General features: G+C 38.5%; 1 protein-coding gene across 2 annotated transcripts in view; it reads right to left on the bottom strand.

Annotated features, from left to right (window-relative positions):
• Positions 1–27,498, bottom strand: part of LOC149081769 (uncharacterized) — a 380,853-nt gene that overhangs the window by 61,360 nt on the left and 291,995 nt on the right. For both annotated transcript variants that reach the window (XM_089237205.1, XM_089237207.1), the window contains 3 exons: positions 23,480–24,396; positions 17,847–18,947; positions 13,383–13,788 (listed from right to left, as the gene is read on the bottom strand). In XM_089237205.1, the coding sequence (XP_089093331.1) occupies positions 13,383–13,788; positions 17,847–18,947; positions 23,480–24,396 (2,424 nt within the window). The remainder of the gene's footprint in view (positions 1–13,382; positions 13,789–17,846; positions 18,948–23,479; positions 24,397–27,498) is intronic.

Genomic DNA, 27,498 nt, shown 5'->3' with positions numbered 1-27,498 from the left:
AGCAGGCCAACTGCACGATGCAGAGTCCCTAATTATCATAATTCTGATAGCATAGATACGTTAGAGGGATTGACAATTTCTTTCGGAACATTTACATTCCTGCATGCACCAACTCGTTAGAAATTCTCCAGAGGAATGTTTACGAGTCACGAGGACGGATAAGTATCATTGTCGAATACTTCTCACTTGGCGATAAGTCGATAACATTTTGAACATGATTTTGATCAAAATTGATCTGAAATTTCGAATTTTGGCGCTCTATAGACTTCTTAACACCGATGTTCTCTTGCTGAAACTCATTTTCTCTCATGAATTACTGTATATTATTACCACGATAATTTCTGGGCATAAAGAACGTTTCAGACAACACTCGAAACACGGCAAGAAGCAAATTCGAAATAAATCATTGGCGTACGCAGAGGGGGTTTGGGGTTCAAACACACCCTCCCCCTGAGCCAAGATTATAGTGTTATTTTGCAGGAAAAAACGTAAAACCCCCTCAGAAGGAAAAAAATCTGAACCCCCCCCCCCCTCGAGAAAATTCTGCGTACGCCTATGGACATGATTAATGTAAAATTATTACTGATGAGAAACCGCGAAGAGTAATGGGGTCGAGATTGGACAAGATAACAGGTTATAACATCATCCCAAAAAATCAGCAGCCTTGATTAATGTGTACGACGCAAGACAATATTTTATTTATATGAATCAGAAGAGCGTGTCACTCCATTCATCATTGCGAGACAGCGAGCCTATGAGCAAGTTTTCGTGTGTCCTTGAGCCACTTTTGTGCTGATATCACTCCTTTGTATTTAAGAAACGAGTCATTTTCTTTAATGCTCACGAGAGCTCAAGCTTTACACCCATAATTTCTCTACTCTTATCAAGATTTATCAGACAGGGCACGTTTCCAATTTGCTTTTCTTTCTTTGCTTTCCTGTCAAGGAAACGCTTTCTCTTGCTTTTATCTCTGATTTCCAAGCTTTTTGAATGATGGTGAAAAGCTTTCATCAATGCATCTGATTTGAAGCTATATTTAAAAAAAAATTTTTTTATTCCTCAAAATAACACGTTTGTGCTCACTTAGTGGTTTGAGATGGATTTTTGATAAAATGATATCCTCCGCTGGGATTCAGTGATAGGCAAAGATTAATAACCTCCGGTCTTTCAACCGGCCTTTACTATTTCCTATTGGCATTTAGGTACTGACAAACAAAAGACTGAAATTATTCTGCAAGTTTGACACGTTAAATGCCAGTTACTGGCACTGCTGGAAAATATTCTGATCTACATGACGCGTTTCCTGATAAATCACTATGACATACGAGACGTTACAAGGGTTAATCAGGGTTTTGATGAACACTTATTCATGGCTTTCAGAGAGTGGCTGTATTCGAGATCTGAAAAAATCCAATTTAATTTTGAACAGAAAAACTTAAATACAAGGCAGGGCCATAACTAGGATTTGTGTGTGTGGGTGGAGGAGCAGCAAACATGAGTTTACCTCTCAAACCACTGTAAAATTCGATGACTTTATAAGTGTTTTTGTTGCCACAAAATTCTGGGGTCAGTTGCTCCCCAGTTCTGGTCTCGTACAAGGTAAAAATTAATATCACAGAAAAATTTAAAAAACGAATCGTTTGCATAAAACCAGAAATATTCAACCTGTTGCTTGTGTAGTGCTCATTCAAGCCACTCAAGGCCTACCCGATGCTTTGCATCCGGTTCGACAAAATCTCCATCACCAAACTTATTTCAGTTGCATTCGAGAAGTGGGTTTTGAGCATACAAATACAACGCCACAACAGGCAAAATGCCCAACGAGGTGGCTGAGAAAAAGATGCTCATAAACAAATATGGATGTCATATAATTCAAAAATACAGCAACCCAACTAAAAACGTCACAGAGTAGCTATGCTCTTTTATAACTGATCCTAAACAGAACAGTGCTCGTAACACGAAAATAATTTAAAATGCCTGTATTGAAGACTTCATGAAAGATGTGTACCATATACACTTCCAGCGACGCCCAGTGGCAATATCACCAATTTCGGGAAACAGTTCTGAAATACAGAAAAAAGCACGATGAAGAAAGACTACAGTTGACCTGTTATTAGGTTGAATAATTATGGATGAATCTCGCCGCCAACAGAATTGACCGTATTTGAAAGATGCCCGTTAAGAGAGGTTTCGCAAGACACATCTACCTACGTAAAACCTAGTTTCCACATGTTCAAAATAAAAGTGAAATTTTTCATAGTAACTCCATCAAAAAGACAGTAAATAAGACACAATTCTAAGAACATGGAAACTTCCATACCCGCATGTTGTCTCGCTAATGACAGGCCTGAAACAAACAGGACAAAGAAAAAGCAGGTTAATCCTCCAGATGATCTTTTCCGAAGGCGAATGACACGCAATCCACTTCCGACGCAATAAAGACCTACTTATCTATGTACTCTTCAAAGTGAATGACTCCATATCACGATACGTGAAAGGTTATATATATATATAAGGATACACACATATATATGTATATATAAAATAGCTCTCTCTCTCTCTCTCTCTCTGTCTCTCTCACACACACACACACACATATATATATATATATAACACATAGCATGACCTTATAAGTTAACTGCTGAGACTAATACAGGAAGTGCCAGTTTCCTCAGATAAGTGAACTACCATGTCACAGTTCCCATACAACGCTGTCTGTGCCAAAATGCACGAGGGACATGTGTCAGATCCTTTCAAAATAAAACGTCAAAACTCCAAGATGCGTGTATAAGGGAGTCTTCAACGTCTCATATTTTTTAAGATTTTCTTTTGTCTTCAAAAAAGCAATATCTTATCTATGGGGAGAGACATTTATATTGATCCTATATTGGGTCACACAAAACAATAACTTCTCCTAAAAGCATGGATATGAAAGAAATATGTATACGCCACGTTTCTGTTGCGTAATATTCAATATGCGTCACTTGCTCACACACATGTAAAACAGATATTTACTCTCATATAACGGATTTACTCTTAGATCAATGTTAATAATGATCACAGAAAAAAAAGGAACAATGGTTAAAGAAAACAAAAAGCCAGGTCAAGAGAATTACCCCGCCCCTTCATCTTATATAGCTTCTTAAACCGATTTACGTCCAAAAGGGGGGGGGGATATTTTCTTATAACGTAAATCACGATCCATTGCATGAGTACGTACTCTCATGATGTATAATATAGTTTCGAAAAACAAAAACAACGATTGTTTACCAAGTGATTTTTAGCCCGAATTCGGAACAGATTCGTGGCATGATCATGTGAATTATGGTTAGTCATGGGGGTGAATGGGAGGGTATTATAACGTGACTGTCGAACGGTACTTGGATAACAATGGCGGGATTGTTATTAAAAAATAAATTGCACCCTCCCCCCCACATAGTAAAGTCGGGCACTTATTCTGCGTGAAAAACACGTTTATCCGAGGACTTGTTTTGTTTTGCGTATAAATCTGACTAATGATAAAAGCAAGTATTGTATCCTAGTTGTATGGCTAAGAATACAACACAAGCACTAGTTTTTTTACGAAAAAACTGAGTAATCAGTTGGATTTCATGTGTTGGAAATGTGACCGAGAATTTTCACAACCATAAACTAATGAGTGAATGAGTCTTTGATTCTAGTGGATCATTTCATAATGTTCAGTGACTGGTCACTGACTTGATAATAAGCGTTCTTGGAAACCTCAGTTAGCCATAAATAAAATTTCCATTAAGTCACGAAACATTAGGGTTGATGACCGTCACATAAACAAAGTAGAAAAATTAGATATAGCAATTTTTCTTTTTGAACGATACAGTGATTTCTGTCTATCCATAAGGATTATTACATAGCAATGGTTCCCAAGGGTGTTCCGAAAAATCCGAACCTCCAGCCTAAGGGCCGAATGCGGCCCACCAAGGGGTTTAATCTTGTCCGTCCGTGAAAAGGTGTTCCGAAAGAAAAGTATCAACAAGCACAATACGGATTCGGTTGACCACATTTTCTCGATAAAAATAGAGTAAAATATGATCCCTACGAGGAAATAATTTCCAATTTAAGCCAAGAATGTTTTCAAAAGACAATTAAACTTATCATTTATCACTGAAAAATTCGCCAATGTTGGGAAATGAACCACTTTCACAAACCGCAGTGAATTAAAATGTAATTCACGGGGAAAAAATTAGTTGGCAAATATGCGAGATGAAAATTTAATTATGACAATTTTTGCCACAATTACCATAATATAACCAACGAGTTATGAAAACACGGGGCGCATTTATATAAAAAAATTCGGGCCGTCAAATTCAAAGCACGTTTACACGGCCAAAGTTCGATTTCCAGAAATGATTCGGGCTTTGGCCGGCCAATTCGCGATATGCCCAGAGATCCTTTGCTAAAGTTCGATGAAAGATGGTCCGGTATATAGGCATCAAGTCCATTTTTTTTTTCATCGCTAACTTGTGACAACGCGGCTATATATATATATATATACTAGCTGTATTTGGATTAGCTTCATATATATATGATATGAGGGAGAAAAAAATTGCGAGGAAATACTATTAAAAAATAATAGACATCGCACAATAGCAAGAATAACGTCATAACTGAAAAAAACCTTGAAATTGTAGAATAACGAAAATAAACTTCACTTTTTCAGTACAAAAGGCTGTCTAGCAAGTACGAAACTTTTGCTGCTTAGCGGCCAGTTTTCTAGATACAGGAATGCCTTCTGATTTGTAGAAAAAAAAATATATTTTGAATACGAAATTGTTAGCATAAAGAGTTGCGACGTTATTCTTGCCGGTGTGCGACATAGTTTATCTCTGTCAAATTTTGAAAAGAAAAAAAAAATAATTACCGCATCGTGACTGTGGTTTATGGGTTGCCAAAGCTACCGTGGACATAATTACCATGAAAAAAAACATGAACTTGGCGATGATGTTATAATGTCTTTTGCTATCGGACTTTGGCCTCTTTGTGAACTAATTTCGGGCTTTGGCAGTAACATAGTCGCTATACAAGGTGAACGTGACATGCTCTGCCAAACAAACTACCAAAGATAGACGAGCCCAAGTGGATCATGAAGCAACCTACCAACCCCGTCCTATCACCAACCGTTTTCGAGTTATGGTGGGTAATCGATTATGGAAAAAAAATGCGTCAAGTCTGAAAAAAAAAATCCTGAATTTGTGCTGCTTCTAAAAGACCTACAAGCAAACATTTAGAAAGAACAGAAAAATTATTTAGAGTGACACCAATTTCATTGGAATATCTGGATTTAATGGCGAGTTACAAGCGTTGAAAAATTAGAGAAGTTCAAAATCTAATTGTCACCAAAATTTTTAATCGCGAATTTCGCAAACACCCTTTACAGTTACAGTTGATCAAATTTTATCAAAAACTTGTCCATTCTACCCTCTTCCGAGAGAGAGAAAGAGATTACCATAAACTATATCATTCAGGAGAAACTTAGTCATTTGCTTGCAATACATCATTGAAATCAGCGTTTGTCGAAGTACTTATTCGACGAAATTTTCGAAATTCGGCGGATACAGATTTTGGTGGCCGATTTTGATTTTTCAGAAAAATTCCTATAAGGTGAAATAACCTGTATCTACACTTCTACAGGATACCTACAGTATATTTAATGGCGAGCTTCAAGCACTGAGAGACTATGAAGTGAAAAATCAAACAAATGACTAAATTTCTCCTGAACTGGATCACAGGTATAGTTTATTGTAGGCTCTTTCTCGGAAGCTGGTGCAATCGACAAGTTTTTGGTAAATTTGACCGATTGTAGCTGTAAGGGTGTTTGTGGGAATTGGCGATTAAACATTTCGGCAACAATTCAATTTTGAACTTCACCAATTTTCAGCGTTTGTAGCTCGCCATTCCAGATATTCCAATAAAAACGGATCGGAATCTAAATACAGATATTCCATAGAAATTGGTGTCACTTTAAAGAATTTTTCTGTTCTTTTCAAACATGAGCTTAGTTGGCGTATTGGTCTTTGAAAAAAATCCCAAATTTGTGCAGTTTCTGACTTGAGGCATTTCTTTTCCCATAATCGATTATCCAACATAACTCGAAAACGGTTCGAGATAGGACAGAGCAGGTAAAGTATTTCATGTTCGACTTGCGCTCGTCTATACCCTTTCGTTTGGCAGAACATGACACCTTCACCCTGTATATACCAGTTACTGGCCAGCGAGAGGTGGCAATATCGCATATCTGGCGCGCGGACTTTGGCTTGAAGACTTAATATATAAGACTAAGGCCGGCATTACACTATAAAAGTTTGATAAAAGTCCGTTTGCAACCAATAGGCGGATGGTTAAGTTCGCTCGAATGTGACAGATGTGCTTATTGGTTACATTTTTTCAAGTTTTATAAAAGAATTTTTGTCAAACTTTTATAGTGTAATACCGGCCTAAAGCCGGGATTACATAAAAGTTTTATAAAAATGCTTTTCATAAAACATGAAAAATTCAACCAATAAGCTTATCGGTTGCATTTGCTGGAATGTAACCTATGAGCTTTATTGGTTGGATTTTTCAAGTTTTATAAGAGGGATTTTATCAAAAAATATATATATATATATATATATATATATAAGATTTTCCTACTAGATGCGTGATTTGTAAATGGATAATACTGTAAACTATTAATAATAAATTAACTGTTAATATCATGCAAAATGGGCTCTCACAGACAATTACAAAGATACTTGAACTATGATTCTATAAATTAGTTATATTCAAATGGTATGTGTGTGTTAAAAGCTAAATATAATTGATGAATGAATATGCATCAAAGGAGTCTCTTTGAACCGGACGAAACATCCCAAGGGTCAAGTTTACTATTAATAGATTTGCTCATGAATATAGACACGTTTTTAACGATGTGTATTGGTGACGATTATGTTGTGTTGCATGAATGATTCATCACAAAAGTAACTCGACGTTTCTTGAGTTCTGAGGTACTCAAGATGAATGCGAGGAATACTATGGAGAGTCGTTGCTTTTTTCGAGGGGGGGGGGGGGAAGGGGCAATCTACACGAGAGTATTACAGTTTAATGCAGCTTCCTTTGAACACCATAAAACTACTCGGCATCTAAATTTGATGAATCCCCACTTTTTTGGGTCAATTACTGACTTTGCATGAGAACAAACTCCCAAATACATCTTAATAAAACTAACCAAAAATAAATAAACCATGCGCAGAAAGATTGATTCGCGCTGAAGCAACTTCGGATTGATTAATGCTGAAAGATTGTCATTTACAAAAAGTTCATAATTTTCCTATGAAATCAAGATGGACCCTGTTATTAAGATAGGTTTGTGCCCATTTTATGTTAATTATGTATTTCCACCAAGTCGCATGAGGTTAAAAATACACATATCAACCCTTTTTCTACGAAATACTACTTTCAAGAAGGCACACCCATTCTCGACGATTTTCTTTCTCCTGAGCCCCACAAAAGCTACGGATTCCTCTTCTTTTCTATTTTAACTCGTATGTTTCCTCATGTTGTTTGATCTCATTTTAAAACACGAAACATAGTTTGACACAACCCTATTATTACATACAAATTGAAAAAAAAATATTAGGCACCAGAAAAATTTTTTTAGGAGCCCAACATTTTTTCCGTGAGAAAAAATTATCAAAAAATATATTTTTTTCTGAATCTTACGGGACACTTGAAGCCCATTTTCACCGATACAGATTCCGAAAATTTTGTGTTGTCTTCAAACTCGAATTCATCAATTAGATAGAAAATTTAATGCTCCATTACTAATTTTTTAATCGCCATGGTGGATTGAGGCCTGGTATTTGTCAAGCCCTGAATAAATTCTATCAGTTTTATTCGTGTTGCTCCATTATCAGTACGATAGAATTATTGCAAATTCGGAACGTTACCACTGATTGTATGAGGTGCCGATCTCTTCACTCGTAGACGCCAATGTTATTCATGGAATAATTTTGGATGCATGGATGAATAAATCGGAATTCCACAATGTTGACTTGACCGCGACAATTTTTTTGAAACGACATTTGGTCACACCACAGTTATCTTTCACTACCAGGGCATATCAGACCAGGAAAAAGTTTATAGCCAATCTCGAATGTCTGAACAGAAACCACCATGCAACACCTATGATTCTGACCCCACGCCTGTAAAATTCCCTTTCTTAATACTGCGTTTCTAAAGGCAAATACAAAGTTATAACCAAGTTCACAGCTTACAAAGTATGGACACCCATTGTTGACTATATATTTTTTTGAAACGAATGTGGGATATGCATTTAAATGCAGTCAATTTATTTACCTAACAATAGATCATATTCGCAACAGGTGAAGTTCTCCAATTTTACGCCGCCATAAACGGGACGTATGGCCAACGTGAATATAACTAACGCTCGTGTTTCGCTTTCTAATGTAATTTGAATTACTCATCTAAAGTTTTATAGATGGCCATCTTTTTTTTTTTTTTTTTTTTTTTTTTGAAATCGATCGATGTATGTAGTTGTAGGCGATGTTTTGAAAAATCCGGATATGCTATTTATTCCATTAAAGAACGGACATCTGATAATTAGTTAGAGGGAAAAGCAAACAGGGCTTCATATCCGGGATACCGATTCCGGTTTTTATTTCTTTACGTTATAAAACACCATTTAAAATGTCGACCAATGTTTGTGTAATTTTATAGCTTTGAACCTCAACAAAGGCCACAAAATAATGTTGACTGTAGGATTTAAAAAAAACGAATCCTATCACAAAGAAATAATGTCTCATAATTTCTAAATGAGGACACAAAACCATATTATCCCATGCTTAGTAAAAAAAACCCAAAGCATTATACGCCTTCAAAAGTCACATACACGTTCAAAAAAAATAACACAGGCTGAACCATTATTTACGACTTAAAGTTCAACGCGATTAAAATTTATCCACTCAATAGAATGTCATCCAATTTCCTCATTCCAGTTGATGGGGGGAAAAAAACAATTAAGAACAATCCTTTCAACATCCAAAAAATAATAATTTTTAAGGGAGTTATTCTCGAAGAAAAAAGCCGGTAAAGCACGCGATAAATTGAGAGAATCCGTCATTATCGAATGAGAGAGAGAGGTTGAAAAAGAACTACTTAATACCCACAAAGGGCCAAAGATTCTCCATCTTGGACCGAAGTTGCTGCTCAAGGTCGTCACCCAATTCCTAGGGGCAAAAAAATGATGTAACGCCCTGTTCAAAATGCCTGACCGCCAACAACAGAGGGGGAAAAAGAAAAACTGTGTATTATTATATACATGAACTAAACGCACAACCCGTTCATTCTTACATACAACCGCTATTCAATGACGTGTGTGTGTATGTTAAGACGTCAAAAGCCGGATCTTGCGTAATAATGTATATAAATAGCAATGAACCCTTAGCATAAGCCTCTCTCGTATTAAAACTCGTACTCACCCTAAGATGGATTGGTCATCATTGTGGATAAGACACTTATGAATAAAATTGATATTGATTTTATTCCGTATGCAACGGTTATGCCAAATGGCCAGTGGTAAAGAAGCCGAGGGTGCTCGATCATGGTTATTTTATTACATGGGACCGAGTCCACATCTGCTAGATGAAAATTCCACCGAGCACCCCAAACATATTCGGGGGGGTACAGAAATCAATTCGTACAGAAACCACAATCTACATGCATTAAGCTCAAGTCAAGCACCAATAGGTCTTTAAAACAGGTATTCTTAACCTGCGGTACACGGAACTTTTGGAAAACCTTCGGGGGGTGGGGGGGGTGGGAGGTCTGAGAAATCAACTCAATGTTTTAATACGGATCGAGTATTATGCTGAAAATGGTCAGTGGCTTTCAGTTTATCGATGCAAAGGGCCCGTGGCCACTATTTCACCTGTGCGAGGGGTTCGTGGAGCGTAAGAGGTTAAGAAACCCCTTGCTCAAAACGGACACTCCAGTCAGTGTAATTTCAATAGACACGACGAGTGATAAATTTATGGTGAAAACAAATGAACTCATAGTTATATCTCTCTCGGGGTGGCTTCATCTTTATCAGGGATAGTGATCAGTTTTATTTTTATGGGTGTCACCAAATTCACTTATAACATACCCCTTTGGTGATTCGAGATGTTATAACCGACGTGTATGTTACAAGCAAGGTCTCGAAATTAGCTTATATAGTCGAATTCCGTTATAACGAACTCAAAGAGGCCGGTGAAATCACTTCGTTATAATGAGATTTCGTTATAAAGGAATCCCAGGTTTTAGAATTATTCCTATGTAAACTTATCACGGAGGATTAGAAAAGCGTTCGTGTTAAAACGAGATTTTCGCTGTAACGGTATTCGTTAAAACGGGACTCGACTGTATAGCAGTTTTATTTTTGCATGAAGTGCATTACTGAGACTGTCCCGGACAATCTCAACGTTTCTTAAATTTCATTCCGCCACCTCGTTGGGAAGTTGTTTTGTAGCCTCTGTATTCGTAGCCGAATGCATATTTTGGTGTTCCGTTCATTGTGACGAAACTTTTTTTTCCAAGTAGATGTCAACTCACAAGGACACCTAAATTTCGATCGACCACGCACACAGGCTACGCAAACCTTAATAATTTCAAAGAGCAAAACTGTGTCATACGGGATGGTCGGGTTCATATTGTGCCGTTTGAATAAGAGAATTCCCACACCCAGACACGACGATTTTTTGTGTCGAAAACAAAGACGCAGTTATCTCTAAATTCCGACAAGGTAGGTTGGTGGCATTCCACGTTGAAGCAGACTAACACTTTCTCAAACACCAAAATACCGATATCCTGTTTCAAAAAAGCAATTCAAATAATAAGAATACATATATAGCAAATGTGGTTCCATGTAATCTCATGGACATCAGCATTGGGTAATGATGCGTGTGCGCATTCTTTCATATTTACAGGCACAGAAGCTACTCCTGCCTAAAACTAGTCTATTTTATCTTGGTACCATTGCGGTTTACCCACGATAGTCAATAGTGTCCGCACGATTGGCTCTTTTGGCACGCTTTCCATCTCAATAATAAACCTCTTGTGGAAGTCTGTCGGTGCGTGAATCAATTCCTTGGGGTAAAAATAAATAAAAAGGATAAAAATAATTGCAGAAAAATGTAGGAAAAATGTTTTATATGTAAAATTCCAAACCATGAATGTTGAGGGGACCAATTTGCGAAACAGTAATTTTTGATGCACTGAATCTACTAGCCGAGAACCAGAAAAGAAGTGGATAAATATCCGTTCATGAAAGAATGGAGTCCAGAGTAAAATTTTAATGACTAAATTTCCAGTTTTTCATCATACTTATGGTGGACACAATCTGCGATTTTTCTGGGTCATTTCACCCAGCCGCGATGCTGCAGCTGACCATTATGTTGGCCCTTGAGCAGTGAGAAGTTGGCCACATCTGGTCGTCGTTAAGTAATTATTTTGACAATAATTTTTTTTCATTCAAAAATTCCCATGGCTTTTTGTGTGAAGGAAAAAAAAAAAAAATCAAAGTATCACCTACATACAATGAATGTTGCACAAATAGGTCAGTTTTCGGCTTCATTTTTCCACGTTTTTGTTTGCAGTATGTAAAATCAGAATTATTTTCTAGGATAAAGTGTTTTTTGGTATGCTATATCCACGATTTCAAGTGCGGTATTTAACAACAGAGGTAACAATATATGGAATTGACTGGGCCAAAAACCGGGGGTTATAAAAACGTATGTTATATCCCCAAGTGTAACTGTACTCGACTGTATTTTAATTTCCTACGCTCAATCCAACTGTGACCAGTCACCTCTGGGCGGAAGATCTACCACCACCATCCCTCAAATTTTACCGCCCTGTATACACACATAAATACGGCCACGATAAATAGTCTTCAACCTTTATCGAGTGACGAGCACCATTTGCGATTAACATCAGAAGAGCACTCGTGTGGCAACTCTGACATGAGCTAAAACAGTTCAGTATGATGGTAATTTTCGGAAGCAAGTTGAATAGAAAGTATCATTCGAGAAATAAACGCTCAATGATTCGAGAAACTACCTTCCTGACGTTTCGCCCACATCTGTGTCAGACATCTTCAGGGGAGTATAATGGCGCATACGTCTCTGCAACAAGCGAGAAAGGCTTCTTGCATCTCCTGAACAACCTGAAATGTGTTTTTCTTAGCTTATCGCTGAGATCTACGAAGGTAGCTGCCACATGTGTGCGCGAAATGTCAGGAACTGCCTCCTGAGGGGAAAAATCGGGCAAAACATCGAGCACCCGTAGGTGCTACAATGAGCACCGTGGAATTACGAGTAGGATAAGGTATACTGCTTCATGATAATCTGTACTTCATTTATTACCAATCTAGAATATTTCAAGATGTACACGAGTACCCGTTACAACGAGAGCTTGTAATACAGTACTAGGAGCCCGGATTATATGCATTTGCATATTTTGGCCTTTTTTTAGCATTAATGCATAAAATCAAAGAATTTTAGTGTAAGTGCATGTTTTTGAAGGTTTATTTAACTCAATATTTTTTTTTTAATTTTCCAAACATATTGTTCATTATATTTTCATAGCATCGGTTTTTTTCCCGCTGTTAAATTTAGCGAATTAATACATATTTATAAAGCATTTTACGAATATTAACCGGTTTATTGTAAGGCTATTTCTAGGTTAAATTTTTTTTTTTTAAATAGTGTCGACATGATTTTGTTACTGCTATTTTCAATATTGAGCAGCTACAGCAAACTGAAAATTAAATGTCTGAATAGAAATATGTAGAAGATATTTGCATATGCGGTATATATATATATGAGGGGATGTATATATGTATATACATTTTTTTTTTTGTAAATGAATACGTATACACTAAGAAATAAAAAAGATGCATTTTAAAAACACGTTTTTTTTCGCATGGTGATTTTTTTCAATGCATATTTCCTCATTTTTTATACATATTTCGAAATTTTTTGACTTTTTTAAGATTTCTAATGCGTATTCTGGGATTTTCAGTGCATATTCTGGGATTTTCAGTGCATATTCTGGGATTTTCAGTGCATATTTTGGTATTTTAAGTGCACATTTTTGCATTTTCAAGTGCATATTTTTGCATTTTTAAGTGCATATTTTGCCACTTTTTTAGTGCATATAATCCGGGCTCTAGTAATCAGCATCTTCAACTGGTTGATTGCAAAACGCTCGTAATAGCGAGATTCTCGATTAAAAAAAAATGCAATTGGCAGATTCTGACATTTACCGGAAACGTTTTTTCCCTTCCAGTTATTAATAGTTTGTATTCTTACCATGATATTATTGCGATCATCGGCTTGGGACCAATGTCTCCTCTTGTTGATGCCATCGGAAAAGCTGTGGTGATAATGATGATGCAACGAACGGCACGATCCCGTAGACGACTTTTTCTTACGTCGTCTCTTGCTTTTGGCTTTTCGTCTCAACAGGTCCGAAGGAAAACACTTAGCGTTATTGGCCGGATACGAGTGGCAGTGCTCGGAAGTACTGCTCTGGAATGAATCACTGAGGAACACTGTCGGTAAGCTGCGGGTACTGAGCGGCTTCCTACGACGGGCAGAGAAATCGACGACGTTCTCTAGAGACGACGAATCTGAGGAAGTGTATCCATTGTTCTGAACGAGAGGAGTCGTCGTCAGTGCGACGCCGCAGTCTGTGATGCCTTCTTTCACTGTTAGGCTGCAAGTGAGAAATAAACATTAAATACTCACATATATGAATCGTGGATTTGATCTATGATATTACACAGTAAGGGGCCCTGACTTTGACTTCGAGAGGTACATGGGCAAATCAAGGTATCCGGAAGTTCTCATGAATATTGTCAATGTATCAGGGACTGATCAGAGAATAATAAAAACATAAATCATAATATTTGACTTCGTTATAGCATAGATTATGAATCCGTTTTGATGAATACATTGTAAGGCCGGTATTACACTATAAAAGTTTGATGAAATCTCTTTTATGAAACTAAAAAAATTCAACCAATATAAAGCTCATAGGTTACATTCGAGCAAATGCAACCGAGAATCTTATTGGTTCAATTTTTCAAGTTTTATAAAAGAACTTTTAGAAAACTTTTTATATACTCTTAGGTCGGTATTATACTATAAAACAATATTGAAAGAAATATATGTACAAGTAAAGAGTAGAATATTAAAGAGAAATGACGCACGATAATCATATTATATTGAGCTTCACAGTAAATAAGTTAATTGTGAACTTTATTAAAAAATATACACAAACGAAAATACATTTGAACACATATCTATAAGGCGTGTATTACACTATAAAAGTTTTGCAAAAGTGACCAATAAGCTGATCGGTTACATTTTGACCGATCAGCTTATCGTGGGTCATTCAAGTATTACGACTTTTGATGACAAGGGGGAGGGGGTTTTGAATGATGCTTACGTAATCAACCACCCTTCATGAAGATATGAAATATTCTTAATGGAATCTTATTCAGTGCGCCAGAAACGGAAGAAACCTTTCGATAATTATTGGGCACCTGAACTAACATTCTCCCAATTGATAAATCCCCTACACGGCCACTTTGTTGATCTCTAAATGTTTCACGGATCCTTCAAGTGCTATGGAAATGTGTCCGGGCCACTTAAGTGCTCTGGAAATGTGCCACGCATAACTCAAGTGATCCGTAATTATACCACGGATCACTTAAATAATCTGGGAATGTTCTGCGGGTAACTTGAGTGATGTAGAACCACACTGGGGGCCGCTTAAGAGCTCTAAAACTGTGCCACATGTCACTCAAGGAATCTCTAAATGTGCCACGAATGGTTTAAGTGTTCTGGAACTGTTTTCGCGGGTTACTTAAGTGATCTTTTAGGCCTGCTTCAGTGATAGGAAAATGTGCCACGGGCCACTTAAATGATCTGGAATTGCGCCACGGGTCATTTAAGCGACTTGTAAATGCGCCGCTTAGTTAATTTTTACAAAATTAGGTTTGAGATGGGGCAAGCCACATCAGATAACCTTCAGGGCCACATTTGGTCTACGGGTCAAGGGTTTACCATATATGGCTTAAAGGGTGGGTCACAATGAATTTCTTAAAAAGAAATTTTTCGTTCTTACCCTTCAAATAGCATTGAAATTAACAGAGAGAGGAATCGGTTATAATAACACACAAATGAAGGTATTTTCTTTCGAAATTTTAATTAAAAAAAAAAAAATTGCATTAAAAACATTAATTTTTTTGTCTGGGGGAAGCACACGACCCCCCCCCCAATGCCCCGCATACTTTTCTGATCCTACCAATATGCTTGAGGAGGTAGGGTGCTGACGAAATTTTGCTAACAAGGGGGGAAAGGAGGTCAAAAATGGCTAAAAATTTGTGTGTGTATGTACTTGAACAGTCCCCTGGTTATATTTTTCAAGTTTTATAGAACCACTTTCACAAAACTTTTATAGTGTAATCCCGGCCTAATAAATATAATAACGCTGTCGCTAAAAGATATTAAAATAACTAATTCCGTTAGGTTCATGTTGGAAGAGGACTTTTCAGTCCCTTGAGGCTAACAGTGTGTGTATGTATTTGTTTATTATACAGGGTGTCCTGTAAGTTTATCTCATCAACCGTCCGTCGTAGAGGTATGATTTCAATTTAAAAAATACTCAGCAGGTTTAAAAAATTATCTTGTACCAGTTTCGAGAGTGAAAATGCAGTGTGTGTGTAACAAAATAAAAAAAAATCCCGGTAAATTTTTATACGGTCCCCTTGTGCTCTAACTTCCAGTTAGAAAGTTTTCTTGTCCCTCCCGATACCAACAAAACAAATTCCATGTTTCTAAGGGCAATATATAAGGGCACAGAGATACTCGAATATCTCTATGAATATTGCACTTATTAGAAACATTGGAAGTTAGACAGCACAAGGGTTCCCCCGTTCTTAAGATCTTTACTTCTTGAAAAAAAGGATCTGATGTGCGTACGGATGCCCTTTCCCCCCCCCCCCAAATTACAGCCAGAGAGCACTATTTTTTAATTCATTATTTTTCTTACTGAAAACCCGATACTGATCCTTGTTGAGGATGCCCTTCACAAACCCTGACTCATCAAACCCATTCTCATCTTTGAGTGAGAATCCTAGATCACGATATCTGGCGGACTCCCGGGGATTAGGACTTTCAGTTCATCCCTTATCCCAGTGTTTCCCAAAGGAGGCGATGAAAAGATTCAGGGGGCGGTAGAACCTTTGAGGATATTGCATAGGATCCTATTCGTTGCCTTGGGTTAGGGGCGATGAGAAGAACAATTTTATGAAGGGGGCGGATGGGACGAAAAGTTTTGGAAATTAAATGCCCTATACTGACTTTTTAAATAAATTCAGAGTGTAAAAAATTATAAAAATATATGAGGCCGATTCCCCCGCCCAAAGCACTGCCAGTTCCCCCCCCCCCTCTTTTGTGTGAAAAGTACAAAAAAAAATTTGGTTTCGAGCCCCACTCTTGTGGGTGGAGCATGGGCACCCCTGACTGCTAACGTGTGCGGGCAAAACTATTATAAGGCCGTAAGACTAACATTTGTGATAATTAAATTATATCGATAATTGGACAGAAGTGTGTGTTTTAAAGCAGGGCCGTAACTAGGATTTTTTGCCGTCCGGGGCAAATATTATTTTGCCGCCCCCACAACTTTAAAATTCTACAGTTTTATGGTGGTTTTCTTTGTTTCCACCTGAAATTTCCGGCCCTGGTTAAAGCTAATGCTTTTTTTAGGCTGTTTGTCAAAATGAAACACGCAGTCGATCTAGTTTAATCCCGTTTTACGGCCACTAATAACTTGCGGCCCAGCGATCGCATCCTGAGCACTCAAGTCCAGCCCGACCATAAATAGAGTCTGGGTATACGCAATCCTCCCAAATATTCCAGTGGGGAGGGGGTGAGTATGAAATGTTGGGAATATATCATCGTTATAAGAATATTACGCTTATGGTTTTGTAACAAGCAATACAATTCAATCCGCCCGATAATATATGATCCGATTATTTCAAAAAACAATAGCATCCAAATATAATTTTCTCTGTGAAGCATGATTCCCCGGCAAAAAAAAAATCGTGGTAATCGCGTACGTGTGTCATTACCGTCCAGACATCCGACCTTGTTTAACAAGTCCATAGCACATGTGTGCCGTAATAACCGAGACTGAGCTAGACCCGTATTCAAATCATGTATTATATTATTATCCTTTTTTTCATCCTCCGACGCTGATCTTCATGGTTGCCGGTCACGTGTTTATTATTATCATTATTATTTTTCTCGTGTGGACACGCACTTCTGACGTGTCAGTGACCTTTACGAAAAAATGAGGGGAATGCACTTTCCGATTCCTTGGTAAATACAGTCGCGCGGCGGAAACGAAGTACACACTGGAGTGACAAAATCAATCGACTACACATCACTGCGAAACATACGAGGTGAAAAGCGGATTTAGTTGTAAAAACTCCAAGGTTTGTGATTTTACAGCCATCCTCGGAATTCGTCGCCAAAATCACAACCAACAACACGGGCGGACTTTGAAACTTTCCTTTGTGACGTCAACGCGCCACGTGTTTTTTCTCCTCCTTTCCGCGTGCACACAAAGAACGCTTCCTTATCTCACGCCCAGTATAATATAGTTTTTACCACCAAAATTTTTTTTTCTTCACGTCGGTCCGCAATGGAAATGTATTATGTCAATTATTAATACTGAAAATATTATTTATAAGATATACTAACCTGTTGCTGCTTCCCGACCGGCTACTGGACCTCGAATTATTACTGTATCCGAAGACAGCACCAGCACTCAATGAGTCGAGCGCGTGCGATCGCAGTTCCTCTTCGGAGCAACTCGAATAATAATTCTTTCCGCCACTTTCGGTTGATGATGGTGGCGACGATGACGCAACGTTGACCTTCGGCGGAGTCGGTGGTGGTGGAGGAGGAAGCAACAACACCGATGTTGCAGAGGAAGCTTCCCGCGATGCAGTTTCCAGCGTTACTCCTCCGAACACAGTGTAATCCTCGGACTCGAAGGCACTGAACGTCTTGAATCGTCGCCGGACGAAACAGCTGTTGCGGTAGAACTTCTCGTCCTCCTCGGACGAAGACGATAGGAAGCCGTGTCCGTTGCCGTCCGATTCGGTATATTCGCCACTGGCGTCACCCGAGCTGTTGACGTCGACTGGACAACCGCAACCATCGTCGTCGTACCAAGCATCCCGTCGGTTTCTACGAGCTTTGATAATTTTTCTACCACCGCACTCGAGTATCCAATCCTCGAGGTTCCTGTAATCACTGCACCTGTATCCCAACGAACTCAATCCACTGTCCGAGATGGACTTCTCCTGCACCAGGCGTTTATGCTTCAATCTATACATGTAACTCTGGTGACAGGAGGGATTATTCGACTGATTGGCAACGATCCTGCAGGGGATGGGCGACGACGACAGGTGCGATGGACGAGACGACGCTTCATCACAGAATCTGTCAGCTGACATCGGGTGCTCGGCGACGGTGGGTTTGTTATCTAGCTGACCGATAGGAGGCGTTGACCTCTGTTCGTCGTTACAGAAACATCGAGAATCCGAAACGTCGGCGATGGAATTATCTCTGTGTTTGTTGACCATCGCGCGTATCTCGAATTCCTCGTCTGTGGATTCACATACAGGGGATAAGGATTCGTGTTTTCCGGAAGGAGTGGCGGAGGCACCACGGCGTCTTCTGGTCTTCGAGAACTCATTAAAATCAGTTGCGTCATCAGCAAATTCACAATCGCCGCTCTCGCTGTCCACTGATGTCATCTTGTAGTAGAGTTGGGCATCGCTGGTCAAGGAACTCCTAAAAGAAGATAATCATTTATAGAAACGTTTCGAACATTGACATCTAAAGTTTAAATTTATTCACAATACACTGATAGAGCACCTCCCGAGGGAAGTAAGCGTGTCGGAAGGGGGACGCAATTCGCTCTTTCAACGTTCCAACGAGATGCTCAAAATGCTTACTAATCCGGGCTGACCATAATTGAAACCATGACCACAAGCTCTGTCTCCAGTGCTGTCAGAGTTGTGCATGTTTCTTGTATTACGCTAATGGGTGCTTTCATCTGCCTACATTTTGTCGCCTGGCAGTTCAGTGGTCAGGGAGCTAGCTTCTGACTGCAGATCTAGGTTCGAATCTCGGTTTGGACATGGATGTATACTAACACTAACAAATTCCCTGGACAGATCTTACGGACCTCTTGAGAATACGTGAGGACCACGTTATTATTATTAATGGGGAAAGTGGCTGAATTTTCATGGGATTTAGGTGTCGTGTTGAAGGATTGCCTGCTCACATTCATGCCTGGATTTTGGAAAACCGTAAAAAAACTAACTTCAGGCAAAAAACCACCAATGTCCCATCAACGGGGTTTGAACCTGGAACAAAGGAAAGGAAGCAATACTAAATAGACCAATATAATTCTGATTTTCCATTAGATCCCCGGCTTTGAAAAAAGCAGTAGATATTTTTGTGTCACATTTCACATACTTTTTTTTTTCTAAAATTAATCCATGGCCTTGATAATTTGAAATTTGTTTGCTTGCACGTGTTGTACGATTTCATATATTGATTGAATCCTTTGTTTTTCTCTACAGGTAGGTGGTCCAAGGCACGTTCGAAACCAGTCAAAGGACGTTTGCTAAACTCTTTGAGGTCACGACACGCACGTGAATGAATCCGATGCTCACGTTTTAGTCCAATCATATCAATAATGCGTATTATGCTAATATTATAATCAGTTCGGATGCTCACGATTTTCTCAGTTATTGTTCGTGTAATCTGTAATGGGACATTTAATTCTTATATTGTTCATTATATTTTTAATTAGGGAAACACGTTCACAAGTGTTTAAAAGCTTTGATTATATGATGCATAATTTAAAACATGATTATTATTATTAATTTATTTTCAATGGAAAACTTATATTATCACAAAAATTAGAAACTTTGAATGGTTTTAATTTATACAAAAATTGCCACGTTTTCAAGACAAATAAATTCAATTGGTCGAATGGTCTATTCCAGCGTTTCTTAACTTTTTTTGCCCGTGGCCCCCTTTGAAGCATATTTTTTTCCCCGTGGCTCCCCTATCTTACCCAGAGTCTTCGACTCTCATCTAGAAGCAAGATCCTTTATGCGTATTGAATTGATTTTTTTAGTGAATTTATACTGAATGAAAATTTTGCGAATAAGATTGGCCTCCAGACCACTGGCCTAGAATTTATTGAGCTCCCCGCTAATTCGAGTTATATTCAGGACCGTCTCAACGTCATGGGCCCCCAAGGCAAAGTGATGCTATGGTAGTCCCATACTTAGCCGGAAATAAACAGCCTACATATTTCCTACTTATTCTCAAAATTTATTGTACTGTACAAAATATCATAAAGTGGGGCCACTTATGGACATGAGACCCCCAGGCATGACACCTCACAAGAGTGGGACTGACAGAGCTGCAGTCCGGGGCCTGATATGGTTTTCATAATTTTTTGTTTTTCACACTATAATTTTATATAGAGGACGGGGGAAATGTGAGGCCCGGGTGGGTCTCTATGCCCTAAGACGGCCCTGAATTTGTGGGTGGTTTTGTTGGATTCTCTAAGTACATAGTCACTAATATAAAATCATTATTTCTTCACACCTTAATTTTTCTTCTGCAGCCCTCCAAGCCACCTGTCATGGCCGCTTTCTAAATTTTCTTCCGTGGCCCCCTTGAAGTGTCCCAGTACCACTAGGGGGCCATATGGCCCCCGGTTGAGAATCACTGGTCTATTCGACCAATTGAATTTATTTGTCTTGAAAACGTGGCAATTTTTGTATAAAAAAAGAAAACATATATTTAACTGTTTCTGGGTGTCGGCATGACTACGCATCATGGCTCTTCAAACACATGCAGGATGCCTACAAATGATTCGGATGACATAGTGGCTGTCATGCCCGGGGTCATCGAGAAAAAAAAGAAAATGCGGGGGAGTGAATTCTTGTTGGGGGGCCCGGAAGAACAGAAAAAGAAGAAGGGACGTAGGGGGATGCATCTCTGGTGACGAAGGCCGGAGGGTTTTTCTTTTTTAGGTGTGTGCTCCAGAGAGAGAGAATGTGGTTTTCTCGTACTCTCAGTTGGTAATTAAATATATTGTTTGTTTTCACAAATATGAGTGGAGTTACTTTTGTTCGAGGAGATGTTGGTAGTTGATTGAGAAAGGAGTTCTCATAGTGGTGATTCAGTTTGATGGCAGAAGACAAATATCACTGTTTTATTCTGTATCCGCTCGCGGCCGCAACAGGACATCATTTCATATTCGGCCAGATGACATCAAACAGCGTTTAAACATTTACTTTTATTTCTCTGCATACAGACTGCTACAGGTCATGTTTATCTCAACATGTAAGGATGGGATTACACTATAAAAGTCTGATAAAAGATCTTTTATAAAACTTGAAGAAAAAAAACAATGGTTACTTACATTCACTCGAATGTAACCTTATTGGTTACATTTTTCAAGTTTAATGAAAGAACTTTAATAAAACTTTTAAGGTGTAATGCCGTCCTTAGAAAACTAGCTCATGCAACAAGTGTAAACTGCCAATACGCAACAGGGATGGTCCTCTGCACAATTTCCATCGCGGTGTTTGTGAATTCTCGAACACCAAGATTGTAAGACATCAGGGTGACCATATGACCCGTATATAACCGGCATTCCCTTGTTTTTACGTGTTTCGGCCATCACGACTATTTCATGCCAATTTCCCGTTACAATGGACCTCACTTGGATTTTGATTCCTTACTGACATCAAGGATGAAGATTATTTTCAGAACTAGAAAATTACATTATGATAACTGTGTGATAAAGATATAATATTCATCTCACATATTTGTCATTTGCAACGGTTTTTTTTAAAAATAAATTTTAAATTTGCGCTGCGATGTTCAATTGCCCTTCATTTCATGCTCAAAGTATTTTTTTCAGCAATTTACTCATACTTGGTAACTTTTTCTTGGAGAGAATTGGCATCAGTGACGTATTTCGGCAAGTAAATCGTATTTTCAGCATTTAAGGGATCACAGTTTGTATTTCTCACCATGAAATATGGTCAGCCTCTACACATGATCATCCCAACTGCTGTTATGACACACACACACGCCTGTTCTCCTTATTAACTGAGGTGAAAAAAACAAAAAAATACACCTTTTTTTCTATGTAATTGTAAAGAAATCTTGAAACAACTCCATTAATTTGTCAAGCTGCACTAATCCGAGAGTATAAGGTGTACATAACTAAAGTTCCCCCTGTGAGCTGTCAAGAGCTTATTCGGTAGAAAGCTAAGAAACTTTGGGATTGTCTTAACCCTTACACCGGCGATCCCGAAACATCTCGTCTTCAAAACGCTCATATTTCTGCAAGCCCAGATACTTTTGTAAGTTTTCTTCTGCTGATAACATGTCCCCCCGTCCTGTCAATAAACTGCCAGTTAGCGAAGTCAACTTTTGCTCAAAGTCCGATAACGTTAGAGGAGAGAAAGGATGTTTTTCCTTTCCTAACGAGGTAGCGAATAAACGTACAGTATAACTAACAGAAAACAATCGTTTTTCCCACTTTCATTGTTTCCTTTTTATTATCATTATTTTGTGTTGGAGGAAAGCGTTTATCAGCTCGCGTGATCGAAAAAATATATATTCTTGAAAATAAGCAGCAATTACTAGAAGGTTTAGTGCTTTCGACTGAAGTGCGGATCAGGAAAATTTTCCTGAATTGAAATTTTCTATATTAAAAACCGCTTAAACGGTTAACGAAGTGATGGAGAAAAAATGGGAGCGAAAAAAGCAAATAAGTTATGGTATTCACCACTGGAAAGTGTCCTTCATTCAAATTATAGAGCGTATGTAAATTTTTTGCAAGCATGTGGCCAAATTGCTCAAATTTAATGGCAGGTATCATCTCTATGTAATGGCAGGCTATCATCTCTAGCAAATAACACAATCTACATCCTCATTCCTCAACTGAAGAGGTATGATGTTGAGTTTACAAGAAAGTGCTTTGCTTTTTTACGAACACGATCACATTCCGCACCAAAAAGCCATGTCAAAAGTTTTGGTCAATCATGGACAAAATTCTCCCCGTATTTTTATTGAAAATTTCATACTTTTCTGATGAGCAGTTAAGACGGTAGACAGCTCAGAACAGAGAAACTTCAATCATGTACACCCGGTGCATTAGAGAGACTCAGCATCTGTATATTGCCACCCGAATATGCTTACGGCTACGTGGGGTAAACAAGAGCTGGAGCAAATACATAATCGAATTTTGAGAAACGTCACGGTCTGGTTGTGCTCACCGATTACAGTAATTATTGATCGATTCATCACTGTCAAATCCGTCAGATGTATGATGTTGATGTTCCAGTGTCGGTGAATCGTTGATCTTCTCTTTTTCATCGTAGAAATTCGGAAATGATAAATCCAGATCGGCGATGACTTCCGCGTCCACACCACAGTCGCACGACGCAGAAGAGGAGGAGGAAGAGCAATTATCGACACCGTTCAACCAATCATTAGGTTCCACTTCGTTTCCCGGGTAATCAACAACCGACGTTGTCGTTATCCTTTCGGCTTCACAAAACACGGAAGGCGAGTCCGCGGTGCCGAAACCGGAATCGTTGTGCGAAGCGGACGACGACGAACCCAGCGAATTGTATCCGATGGCTTGTGCGACCGAAAACTCGGACAATTTCGAAGTGATGACGTCCTTCCGGACGTTCAGGCCGGACGACAACGCGAAAGCCGTGATGTCGCCCCTGCCCCGTGGTGGACTGTAACTGTAGTTCCTGGCAGTGTCACTGACGTCGTCGCTGGACAGGTGCGTAGAGCTTTCGCTGGAGTAACCGAAGTCTTGTATGATCTCGAAATTGGAGAAGTCATCCCCGTATTTCTCTTTGAGCGCAGTTATTCCAGTCGTACCGACCATGACACACTTGTCGTTAGTCTGTTTTCCCTTGCAGCTGGTCACGCAGTGGATACCGACGTCCCGGCGGGTGGATAATGGCACACTACGAGTGATCTTCGGAAGAGTCTTCAGGTCACGCTTTGTCATGTCAGTCTCTTTGCTTTTCGTGCCCAGTGGCATTTGGTGAGGCTCCATGTTGGTCGTCTTGTAGTTGTTCCACCTTGGTCCGCAGTCGTAGATCAGTCTGCGGTGCTTTTTCCGAGGACCTTCATCGGACTCGGCGTCTGAAGAATCCGCTAGGGGTTTGGCCTGCAATTAGAAAGAAAAAATTAAGAACAATCATAAAAATGTTATCCGTCAAAAATCTTAAAATCACAAGTCCAAAAAATAATCACAACTATGAAGAAAAGAAATGTACATAAAATTCAGGGTTACATATAATTAGTGATACGACAGATGCAGAGATGATTTGCGATCAGGAGCATTTGGGAGTGGTGTATTCGGCTATTTGGTCTGATCTAGATGCCTTTACATATTTTACTCCCATGGGCAATTAACTATCTTATATCTCCTATAGAGACAGTGCAAGGGCAACAGTCGGTTTGGTGGTGGTAATACGACAGAAGAAACTAAGAAAACGCAGAATTTTTCAGTGCCACATTCTGAATCCAAACCGATATCAAAGGTCACCAAGGTTCATAAGTCAACTGAATCATTTCTCAGTTGATCATTGAATGGAGACAATCATTCTAAGGAAAACAGCAGTAATTCCAAGTAGCAACATACTGTAGCACCTACTTATAAAGACACGACGAGCAAAGCAATATATCATGAATAAATTGCCAAAAAAAAACAGTTATATACAGGGTGGTACGAAACTCCACGTAAATGCAATGAGAGCAGGCTGAAAACAAGCGAATGAATTCATTAACATTGATATGGCTCTGTCATTAGTACTTCAGGTGAGAAAAATGGGACTATATTCTATGGAGCAATTTTAAAGTCCCACACACATGGCGTGTGAAACGTCTATTTTCTCTTAAATGTTCTCGGATGAGCTCGTCGTTTGTTCCTCTTATATGGACATTGTGATGAGAGCCACCACTGCTGATAGGACAGGATAGAAAATACTGTTCCGACTGAGGACCAGGATCGCAAGTTCTTCATCATGCAAAGCTATATTGCTAATAGCAATTTAATTCTTTTAATAATTCATGACGGGGAAAAAGTCAATTGGTCAACAAGCTCATCTTTCACATTCTTCAATCAGATTGGACTACTGCTGATATACACGAAAGAATAGGTGTATTCGAAATGTATAGCAATGTACGTACGCGACATCTGCTAATAGCAGTAATGACGATTCTTAGGTCAGTTTAAATGGCTAAACCATAACCATATCTCTGTAGGTTACTTTACAGTTTGGAAGTCCAAATTGATCACCTGGAACGCTGGCGAACAGTAGAAAATCATCGCCACGCTCTCCTCTCAGAATATGATAGGTTTCAATGCTACCACTTATGAATGTTTTTACGCGGAATTTCGAGTTACGTGGAATATTTCATGTGAAATATTTTAGCTGCATCGTGCAGCTCGGTGGAGTTGCTGAATGCCAAGTAAAGTTTGTGAACTTTGAACTTTACTTAATTTCAGTTTCTTCGTGATTATGCACGCCATCCAGAAACACTCAAAGTTCTAAAAATTCATTGGTGAATCCGACATACATTACACAACCATTGGAAATACGTGTCATCTAAAATTGTACAATTTCTCGTAATCAAGCACTAATAAAAAATAAACGAATATTCTTTCAAAATCAAATGACATAAAAAAAAAAGAAGACCAAATAGTGTTTTAAGGTCTTATAAGATCCTTGAAATCGAATGATGAATGAATGGATTTACCATTACTCAACCACAATTACAGAGCATTTCATCATATTTACCCATAAAATACGACATGGTTTTGCATAATGTTTTGTATGATTTCCGATTTTACATGATTCACAGCATGTGACCAAATCCGCATACATACTCTCTTGTGTACTCATACATTCATTTTTTTTATTCTCTCTCTCTCTCTTCAAAGATTTCTCTATCCATTAACTTTTATTTCTTTCTGAAATGGCAATCGTACATGTTTTACGTAAAAAAAAAAAAAGAAACGTGATATCTCGAAAGCTATAATAAAAACTAAATCACAATGCAACGTGTCCATGACGGACGTTGCACGCTCGTTAATAAAAAAGGACTAAAAAGGTCTTTTTCCCTTTAAAAAGATTTTTACGTAATCCTAAAAACGTTTATAGAAAGTGAAATCAACCATTATATTGTATAGTCAGCGTGATTCTTAACAGGTTTATTTTCTTCGACAGGTTAACTAATGAAGAGTGATTTGAAAGGGCCTTTAGTTGTATCTCTATTTGAATTTCACCCACGCTCGAAAAGCTTGTTAGTGCACGCATGGCCTATCTTAAAAGCCCTTCGTCTTTGAAAATAACCCGTTAATTCATAACTTCCTTCTAGACGAAATGGAAGCCAAGTGGAAAGACGACATCTCAAATAGAAATAAGGATTAGAAATGGTCGAAAAGATGACTTTTGGTCGGTTGAAGACACGTGAGCGGTTATATCCCCACTAAGACACGGTTGCGAGAACACACGAAGACGCCCTATCTAATTTCTGAAATATCCGTGTGTGTGTGTGTATATATATATATATATATATATATCATAATTTCTGATCAAAATGGCTCCGAGCGAAACTACTGGTATCTGATAACCAACATGCTAAGTAGAGAGATGAGCATCGAATAAGTAAGATGATACTCAGACCATGATGCGTATCGATATTTTCGATCTATGCCATCACGGATCAATTTTTGATGGATCGCGAGGTGACATGGTATAACATGTTTCACGATAAAGAGTCATTGCCTTCCATTTTTTTAGACTTAGTCTATTAATATTTGTATCCAAAACCAAATAAATATGCCAAATAGTGAATGGCCTACGTCGGTCGAAAAATTATCCATCGTGCCAAGATGTTGTAGGGCCAGGGTGGGGGGGGGGGTCGTTCAAAACTTTCGGTTTTCCGAAATACATTTGAAGCAGAAAAACTTTTTTTTTTCTTTTGGATTCAACTAGAAATGCAGCTTGATGAAGTAAAAACACTTTGATGCCAAACTTGCCATTCCAAGCCAGTTACGTAGGTGAATCAAATATAAACCGTAATTTCAGTCCAGAAAGGTGTGAACAAGTGGTACATACATCCGTTAAGCAGCGCATTGTTTATTGTTTGTTTGTTTATTGTTTTAATTTTTTACATAAATACAAGATTAAACAAAAAATCAGCCAAGGGGTCTAGAGACCCATACTGGATGATAAATTGCAAATTTATAATGAATAATAAG

Source organism: Pholcus phalangioides, unplaced genomic scaffold (genome assembly GCF_987345545.1).
Source record: "Pholcus phalangioides strain wild (caught in Gottingen) unplaced genomic scaffold, Ppha-v1.0 ptg000009l_1, whole genome shotgun sequence".
In the NCBI taxonomy this organism is placed as follows: domain Eukaryota; kingdom Metazoa; phylum Arthropoda; class Arachnida; order Araneae; family Pholcidae; genus Pholcus; species Pholcus phalangioides.
This window is presented reverse-complemented; position numbering and strand designations above follow the sequence as displayed.